The sequence below is a fragment of the Lutra lutra genome, chromosome 3 (assembly GCF_902655055.1).
Source record: "Lutra lutra chromosome 3, mLutLut1.2, whole genome shotgun sequence".
Lineage (NCBI taxonomy): Eukaryota > Metazoa > Chordata > Mammalia > Carnivora > Mustelidae > Lutra > Lutra lutra.
Window position 1 is genome coordinate 138483332 of NC_062280.1, and position 9661 is coordinate 138492992.

Genomic DNA, 9661 nt, shown 5'->3' on the forward strand with positions numbered 1-9661 from the left:
GCATGCATCAGGCACTTTGCTAGGCCCTAAAGATATTACAATGAATAAAACACACATAGCACCAAATGAAATCTTGCCATTTGCGATGACGTGGATGGAACTAGAGGGTATCATGCTTAGCGAAATAAGTCAATCGGAGAAAGACAACTATCATATGATCTCCCTGATATGAGGGAGAGGAGATGCAACATGGGGGGTTAGGGGGTAGGAGAAGAGTAAATGAAACAAGATGGGATTGGGAGGGAGACAAACCATAAGTGACTCTTAATCTCACAAAACAAACTGAGGGTTGATGGGGGGAGGGGGGTTGGGAGAGGGGGGTGGGGTTATGGATATTGGGGAGGGTATGTGCTATGGTGAGTGCTGTGAAGTGTGTAAACCTGGTGATTTGCAGACGTGTACCCCTAGGGATAAAAATATATGTTTATAAAAAATAAAATTTAAAAATAAAAAAAAAAAAAACACACATAGCACCATGGGAAATTATGGAGAAGATGAATGGACCCTAAGTATATATAATACTGTTTAAAATAGAAAATGTTGGGGCGCCTGGGTGGCTCAGTGGGTTAAGCCGCTGCCTTCGGCTCAGGTCATGATCTCAGGGTCCTGGGATCGAGCCCCGCATAGGGCTCTCTGCTCAGCAGGGAGCCTGCTTCCTCCTCTCTCTCTGCCTGCCTCTCTGCCTGCTTGTGATCTCTCTCTGTCAAATAAATAAATAAAATATTAAAAAAAAAAAGATTAAAATAAATAAATAAATAAAATAAAATAAAATAGAAAATGTTAAGTGTTTTCTAAGGCTAGATAAAGCTATCTGGATTCAGAAATCAAAAAGGGAAACCAGGTTTCCAAAGAACTTCTGGGACACTGCCATACAGGATAGGACGTTATTTGTGATTTAACCTTGGAGTTCAGGAATGAAAACTGTTAGTTTCTAGTTGAAGCAGTTAATGAAAATGGCTTTGTAGGTTTTGATGAAAATCAATATTCTATCTTCATATCTTTAGCATTATGTCAAATGGCATAATGATGGATTTTGAAAGAGATCAATTCTCTTTTAATGAAAACCATAATCAAAACAGAGCTCTAAATAACAAGGTTGTTGTCACTTGTGAGTATGGAAACACAGATTTGCCAATTTGAATATTAGTAAAACATATGTAAAGAATAATTCTGGACTTATGGGTGGACCTTATTTATTCAACAGTAACTCTATAATAAAATAATTTTTATTACTTACATTTTAAACTAGAAAAGTGAGAATTAAGCTACCATATAGGTAAATGTCACATTTCTTTTGTCCTGTAATCAAATGAGATTTATCTTCCAGTTTCTTTCATATATGCTACTTCAGCTTCTCCAAACACCTTGAAATGCATCCTACTAAAGCTGTTTCCTTCAAGATAAACACACTAAAATGGAAATCAGGAGACTCAGGAGCTAGGCCTGACTTCACCACCTGCTACATGAATTTGGGCAGGTAAATTCTCTTGCCTTAATTTTCTCATCCGTGAAACGAAGCAGTTAAAGCAAATAACCTCTAAAATCCCTCTGAACTTTTAAAAAACAAAACAAAACAAAAAACTCTGAAAACTAACCTCTACTACTAAACCATGAACCAAAACAAAAAGTTTCAAAACTAATATTAAAGGAGCTTAAGTTTAACTAACGTTCTCCTTCTTTTACTTAACTTATAAAACTTATTTATCAATTTCCTACAGCAGTTAGGTTGAGCAGTTTCATCTACAGCAGTTTTAGACTGAGAAAGTAAAGTTAGTATATCCCTTTAGAAACAATGCCATAGGGGGACCTGGGTGGCTCAGTGGGTTAAGCCTCTCCCTTCCACTAAGGTCATGATCTGAAGGTCCTGGGATGGAGTCCCATATCAGGCTCTCTGCTCAGCCTCTCTCTCTCTGCCTGCCTCTCTGCCTACTTGTGATCTCTGCCTGTCAAATAAATAAAGTCTTCAAAAAAAATTAAACACTCATAAACTACTTTGAATTTCAAAAGGTTTTCAATCCACGTACTCCATTTGGGCAACATATTTCTTCTGTTCGCTATAGAGGGCTTGCCACTGACCTATGTTTACAATTTCTCCCTGGATCTAGGAAATGACTCGAGCACATTTTGGCCATTTGTATGAAGGATGATGTAGACAAGCATGGGTGATTAATATACGCATCCTAGTTCTATTGAAGAACCTATCATATAAAGAAACCTATCAGGCAAATTTTTGTTAGGCCACACTGTATGCAAAGTGCAGAAATGACTATAAAGACAGTAATGAACACGTTACTACTTTACCCCTGCCTGCAACTCTCCTGGTCACAGAAAAAAAAATTCTCTACCTCAGCATAATTTGAATTTACATTAAGAAAACCTAACTACTGTTTTAAGGTAAAAAGCCCCTTCTCATATACCTCCAAAGAGCTACAATTTTTAGAACCCTAGCTGGTATTATTGAAACAAGTCCAGATAAATACCATAATTACTATATTCAGGCATCATTCCTATGGAAATCTGCTTCATCGGCTTAATTTCTGCATATTAAATGAATTAACTTAAAGCGCAAACGCTATTGTCTGAAAAACAAGGGAAATTATTAAAGGCAGAACAACAGGCTCCACTTCTGCAAATTAAGCAAAATTAAGCAAAAAGAAAGGAAGCAGGCAAAGGGAAGGAACTCGAGAGCTATTTGCAGCAGTGGTCCCTTCCAAGTTCTGGGCGCTTCCCCTCCAGCTCGAAGAAATAAGAAAAGGAGTGCAAAGAAGAGAAGGCACCTCTCCTTCCAGGCAGGAGCCCAAAGTTACACTCTTTTCACAACTTGCAATATTCGTTGAATTCAGTGTAAGATGTACAGGAGATCTGGATTCCGTGGGACTGACTGGGAGAAGGGAGTAGCATTTACTTTCTGTCTGGAGCCCTAAGAACTGTACCAGAACACTCAAAAACCCTTAGTTATCTAGCTCTCGGAGCATCCTTCCCACGCACACACCTGCAGGACTAGGCGGCCCCACCCTCTTCCCCTCCGGTTCTTAGGGCTGGACCAAGGTCCAGTGACCCGCGCACCGTTAGTCTAAGGGCCACCCTGGCACAGCCAGCGCCACCCGCCCCGGGCAAGGCCAGAGCGCACGCCACCGTCTGGTCTCGCTTCCCAGAGCCACGCAGTGGCGGCAGAGCGCAGCTGGACACCAGCACCACCAGGATGCGCATTAGAATAAAAACTTGGGGGAGTACGTCTACACTCGCGCCGACGTGGAGGCACAGCCCGGAACCCGGGTTCCGGGACCGCCGGCCCGTCCCGCCCCTCCTCGCGGCCAAGGGGCGGCGGTCCGTACCTGTCCTCCGAGACGCTGATGACGCCCTCCTCCTTGGGCACGATCACTGCCATATTCACCACCTCCTGGGACCCCTCGACCCGCTGCAGCAGGATGGGCTTGCGGGTCAGCGGCTTGGGCTGGATCTCCGCCGCCATCGGGAAGAGGGGGCGCGCCGGGGGCGCCGCCGACAACCGCGCCGCGGGGCCGGGCTGAGGAGACCGCTCGGGTACGGGCACAAGCGGAGACAGGGACTCTGAGTGACCGGAGCGGGACGCCGGGGACCCGCGATCATAGCCTGGCCGCCGCTCCGGGAACGACTCCGCGCTCCCGGCTTGGGGCACCGAAACCGCCAGGACTTGGGCTGCAAGCCGGCGCCAGCACCGGAGGAGGGGGCGGAGAGCTGGGGGGCGGAGCCGATGGGGGCGGGGCCTTCCCCAGGGGGTGGCCGCTGGTGGGCGCGAGGGCGGCTGCACTTCCGGAAGAGTGGTGGAGATGGAGAGAAAACCTGAAGAAGGAGGCGGGGCGCTGGAGGCCCAATGCGCGTGCGTCAGCTCACTGCCGCGTTTCCGCTCCGCCCCTTTGTGATTCCCGACGCCAAGTCGGACCGTCCTTGGAACGCATGCGCCTTCCCTTATCTGCGGTTTCCTAGACTCAACACCTTCCACATCCAGTGTTTTTAATCTCCCATGAATGCGCGTGTAAACACCCCTGGGAACGCGCTTGCCAGAGGCTCGCCCCCTCCAAAATCCCTAAAAAGGGGCGGGGTGGGGCGTGGAAAAGGGCGCCTGGGCGAGGCCGGAAAGAGAAGAATCCTGCAGGAAGGAAAGAAGCTGAACTAGTTGGGACGTGACTGGGCATGCGCACGGGTTACCTGTACTGAGCTGCCTTAACAATGAGTCTGCTGCGGCGGGAGGCAGTGTGCTGCTCCCAGCATGCACCAGGCCCAGGCTCCCAGGGGTTCCTGGGAGTTGTAGTTTTTTCGGAGCCCCCTCTCCCTTATCCTGGAATGACCTATCGCCCGCTTCGGAGCCCGGCAGCTTCCCTGGAAATTGGCTAAGTCGTGGCACCGACTCACCTCTAAGGAGGGAATTGAGGGGCAGCCCAGGGTTGAACAGGTAGGCTGTCACTGCACCCTAGTTCAAACTGCTGCCTATAATAGTGGAGCACTAGAGATGGAGAAAGAAGAGAATCTCTCATTCGAGTGTCTTCGAGGGAGTTTCCAAATCATCTGTAGTGTAATCTTTCTGGTTTTCTTAAATGACTCAGGTACTAGCCCAAGGGTACTTTAGCTCCCAGTTAGGGCTATGCGCCACCCCCACCCACCACCGCACAACTTGAACACAGGCTCCCCTTGCTCCTGGTCCTGTCTTCTTTCCATTCCCCAGTAATGCAGCCTTTCTGGCTTGCTCCAGAGACAATGGAGAGAGTTACTGTGATTATTGAATAAATGTTAGGTGCCTGGCACAGGGCCTGGCAAGCGGGGTCGTTCGTTATGTGATGACCCAACTAAGCCCTCCCAGAGCTAACAAACTAGCTGAAGAGTGGCCATGCGGTGTGATTGGGCTGGCAAGGGCTTTGGAGGTCAGAAAAATAATATACCAGAGGTGGGCAAAGACATGACAGGCCTCACAGAAATGCATTTCTAGGGCAGGTTTTTGGCAGCCAAGGCAGTGTGGTGCTAAGGATCTGTCTTGAAGCACACAGTGCAACTCTTTACCACCTCCTGTCTCTGCAGAAATTCTGTAAAGCACTTGAAAGTAAAATAGGTATTTTCCAGTTCTGGGACCTAAAACAAGGCATTCCACTTCTCTGAGCCTCAGGTTCCCCATCTATTAAGTGGAAAATAATAATACCTACCTTGAGTGTTGTGTCAGACCCACAAAAGACATATTTTAAGTGCCTTCACCCACAAAAGGTCCTTTAGGGCTCCAGGGATTAGGACATGGACATATCTGGGGGGGTCATTATTCATCCTACCACAATGGTGTGAAATACTATTCTTATGCTCCTGACTCTGTTTATCTCTACGCCAACCTCACTGCTGAACCTCAAACTCGTATATGTAATGCTACTTCACTTTGTCACTTGACTGTTTAATAGGTGTTCCAAACATTCCCAAACAGCATCTTTAAATCTACTGCATCATTCACTCAGTGGTTCAAAACTAAGTTCCAAAGAGTCATCCTTGCTTCTCTTTTCCTCACAACTCCTATCCAAACCATTAACAAGTCCTATCAGCTCTAACTCCAAAGTAGATCTTGAATTTTCCCACTCATATCACCTCTACCCCAGTCCAGGTCACCATATGCTCTGGTCTCTACTACCACAGTAACCTAACTGCTTTCCCTGCTTCTCCTCTTGAACCCTTCCCCCATTCAGCCCAACGCCAACCTATTCAATCCATCTTTTTTTAATGTTTTATTTATTTATTTATTTGACAGACACATATCACAAGTAGGCAGAGAGGCAGGCAGAGTGAGAGAGGGGAAGCAGGCTCCCTGCTGAGCAGAGAGATGCAGGGCTCAATCCCAGGACCCCGGGATCATGACCTGAGCTGAAGGCAGCGGCTTAACCCACTGAGCCACCCAGGTGCCCCTATTCAATCCATTTTTATCACAATGGTCAGAGGATTTTGTTTTAAAATATAACCCAGATCATGTTACTCCTCTGCTTAAAATTTGACAGTGGCTTACCATTGCACTTGAGATAAAATGCTTCTCCAGCCTCACCTCTCCTCTCCTATTCGGTACTCTCTACACCCTGACCTAAAAATCTCAGAAACACTAACCTAATTCCTGCTGGTGGCCTTTGCAGTGTTTACCATTAGATATTTTCTTCTCACCATTCAGTCTTCACCCCACTGTTATCTCCTTAGAAATGTTACCCTCCTACCTCTCATGTACCCTACCTCTTCATAACACTCGCTGTCATATAACCCTGTCTTGTTTTCCAGTCCTTACTTCTGCCCCAAATAATCTTTGTTTCTTGTTTACTTCTTAGTTCTCCCTCTAGTAGAAGAGAAGCATTGGGAGAGAAAGGACCTTATCTGCTTATTCATCGTTGTATTTCCAGCCCCTCAAAGAAGTAGCTGGCACATTAAGAGGCATGCTGTAAGTATTTGTCAAATGAATGAATAGAAAGAGAGACAGGTCTAAATTGAACTCTTTTCCATTGGAGCATAATGGAAAGGCTGGAATCTGAACCTTTCCCGAATTCCTGGGATGGGATGATCCTGGGGAGAATATAAGCAACAGACAGATGGTAATACCAATATGGTAAAGCCAACAGGTGGTATAATTGGTATCCAGAAGAAAGGCCTCATGTGCAATTACTCCTTTTCTTTCTGGCAGCAGGAGTCCTCTCAGCAGCAAGGTTTTGTGGCTCTGAAGCCTAGATGCACATAGGAATGCCTTGGGAACTCTTTGAAAATGCAAAGCCCTGGACCTTATCCCTGAATGACCGAATTTGGTTTTCTGGGAGCTTGGTCTGAGAATATGAATATTTATAAAGTTTCTCGTGATTCTAAAGCAGGTGACCCTTGGTTTCTTGTGTTTTCTGGGAATCCCAGACCTAGGAATCCAGTAGAAGGGTGCAGGAAAAGTAAGGAGTGGTACAGAGGGCTAGGCCTCCCACCATGGAGCACATCTTCTCTTCCCTTTCTTCTTCCCTAGCATGAGGAACTAGCCAGGCTGCTTGCTCTGCCACTGGTAACATCTAGTGCTTCTGATCAGACCAGTGTCTTTTTTGTGTGTGGTCCATTGAGTAATAGAACACAGCCTGTGGCTTTTTGCCCTATTCATCTGTGCCAGAAGCAAGCGCAAGACTTTGCAAAACTTTTCCCTTAATCTTCCTTTCCATTCTCTCTAGCCTGGGCAGGCTTGGGTTAACAATAGGTTTTCATGTATACAAAGGTATGAAGTAAGGTTCCTCTATATATCTGTTTCTACGTTTTTAAATATATTTTTAGAGCAGTTTTAGGTTCAAAGTAAAATTGACTGGAAGTAAAGAGAGTTCCCATATAACCTCTGCCCTCACATAGGCATAATCTCCTGCATATCTGCATCCCTCGTCAGAGTGGGACATTTGTTACAATCAATGAACCTGCATTGATACGTCTTTACCACCCAAAGTCCATAGTTTAAGGTTCACTCTTGGTGATGTACATTCTACGCATTTGGACAAATGTATAATGATATGTATCCATGATAATAATACCATATAGAATAGTTTCACTGCCCTCAAAATCCTCTGTGCTCTGCCTGTTCATCCCTTCCTCCCCAAACCCTTGGCAATCACTGATCTTTTCATTGTCCCCATAGTTTTGCCTTTTCCCGAATGTCATACAGTTGGAATCACACTGTTCTAAATCTTCTGCATCCAATAGTGTTAAATAGAATGTATGAAGCAATTAAACGGGGCCTATGAGGAATGAAGGTTGCTAGTACATAAGAGTTGGTGTATAGGCTTTTCAGATTGGCTTCTTTCATGTAGCAATATGCTTCCGAGTTTCTGCCCTGTCTTTTCATGGCTTGATAGTTCATTTGTTTTTAGTGCTGAGTAATATTCCATTGTCTGTGTGTATTATAGTTTGTTTATCCATTCACCTACTGAAGGCCATCTTGGATGCTTCCAAGTTTTGGCAGTAATAGATAAAACTGCTATAAATATCCATGTCTGGTTTTTGTGTGGGTGTTAAGTTTCCAGTTCCTTTGGGTAAATACCAAAGAGCCCGAGTCCTTGATCATATGGTAAGAGTCTGTTTATTTTTTTTTTTTATTTTTTATTTTTTTATTTTTTAAGATTTTTATTTATTTATTTATTTGACAGATTGATCACAAGTAGGCAGAGAGGCAGGCAGAGAGAGAGAGGAGGAAGCAGGCTCCCCGCTGAGCAGAGAGCCCGATGTGGGGCTCGATCCCAGGACCCCGGGATCATGACCTGAGCCAAAGGCAGAGGCTTTAACCCACTGAGCCACCCAGGCGCCCCAGAGTCTGTTTATTTTTATAAGAAATTGCCAATATGGCTTCTAAAAGTAGCTGTACCATTCTGCATTCTCACCAGTTAGGTTCGTCTGTATTTCAGAGGAAAATTAATTCTCCTGGAATTTTCTGCAGAGGAACAGGGAAGGCCGTTTAGGATGAAGTAGGAGGGGAACCTAGCCTTAGGGAAATGGCTACAGGGTTAAATAGTGAAAGAAAAGAGAGAAGGAGGAAGAGAGTTTGTTTCTGTTCCTTCTTTGCTTTGTCTTTACTAATAACATTCAGGCCACCACAACCCCACCCATATGCTAAGCCCTGAACTGAGCTCAAGTGAGAGGCAGGGACTATGACCAATTAGGTCCGCTCCTTAGAAAACCAAGAGAAAAGCAGAGGAATTCCAAGTGTATTTTGTCAAGAAGTGGATCCACTATTCATACCACAATATAGTAGCTCTCAAAAAATGTTTGTTGACTGACAGGACAGGATAAATGAAAACCTAAATTCCTCAGTTTACCAGTCACAGGTTTTAAATCTGTTAGAATCCTTGGTTTAGCTTCAGGGAATTCAGACCTACTCACAATTCCATGGACACTATCTTCATTCTTTCTTCCAGCAAATCAGTGCCTGCTGTGTTGCTGGGAGTAAGCGAGGTGCTGGATATAACCCTTGCGAAGTCAAGGACAGAGCTCATTTTGGCTCAAATCTTGCTTTCATCATTGGAGAGTCACTGAGAAAGTAGTGAAGAGCAGTTGCTGTGAGAAGATTTTGGTTTAAAAAATAAAGGTCGGGACTATGCTCATGTTCTGCGGATGTGCTCAGTTCTGCTCTAAATCGTTTGCATCAACTAATGTTAAATAGAATGTATGAAGGAGTTAAATGGGGCCTATGGGGAGTGAATGTTGCTGCTACAAAATATGGAGATGGAAGCAGGGGTGAAATATATTGCCATCTAGGCAAAATGAGCAATCTTTTTGGAAGGAATCAGTCTCTAGGGGTCATACATAACTACAATTACTTTACTGAGGAATGAATGTTTTATATTTTGTGGCAACTTTTGGGGGATACCACATTTTTCTACATGTGCCTGTTTTGGTTCCATTTTCCACCTAAAATTACACACATGAGGACAATGAGTGATTCTGTAAACAAAGAGTGAGATCATCTTTATCTCAAAGACCTTGGCTGAAGGTCATGGTTAATGACCAGACTTCTAACGCTGCCACTGACGTCCTGGCAGAATTGTATCTGAAACTCTTGGGCGATGAGATGACACTTTTTTAAAGTTTTTTTTATACGCTTCAAGGATCAACAAAATGCAGCCATCTTATATGTAAACCAACTGATGTAGTATATGCTTAGGCCTCG

At 44.8% G+C, this 9661-nt stretch overlaps 1 protein-coding gene and 1 long non-coding RNA gene across 4 annotated transcripts in view; one reads left to right on the forward strand and one right to left on the reverse strand.

The window, feature by feature from the left end:
- The window catches only part of WDFY2 (WD repeat and FYVE domain containing 2), a 182860-nt gene extending 179087 nt beyond the window's left edge, over positions 1-3773 (reverse strand). The window contains exon 1 of one of the 3 annotated variants that reach the window (XR_007126161.1): positions 3336-3773. Coding sequence is in view for 2 of the 3 variants with exons in the window: in XM_047723336.1 (XP_047579292.1) it covers positions 3336-3472 (137 nt within the window). In the remaining variant the exon portion in view is untranslated. The remainder of the gene's footprint in view (positions 1-3335) is intronic. The other 2 variants (XM_047723336.1, XM_047723337.1) reach the window with 2 other exon arrangements.
- A 32-nt stretch (positions 3774-3805) lies between these two features.
- On the forward strand, positions 3806-9091 carry LOC125096387 (uncharacterized). Its single transcript, XR_007126162.1, has 3 exons — positions 3806-4432; positions 6318-6427; positions 8910-9091. It is a non-coding gene; the product is annotated as an uncharacterized LOC125096387 (long non-coding RNA).
- The last annotated feature ends 570 nt before the right edge of the window (positions 9092-9661 follow it).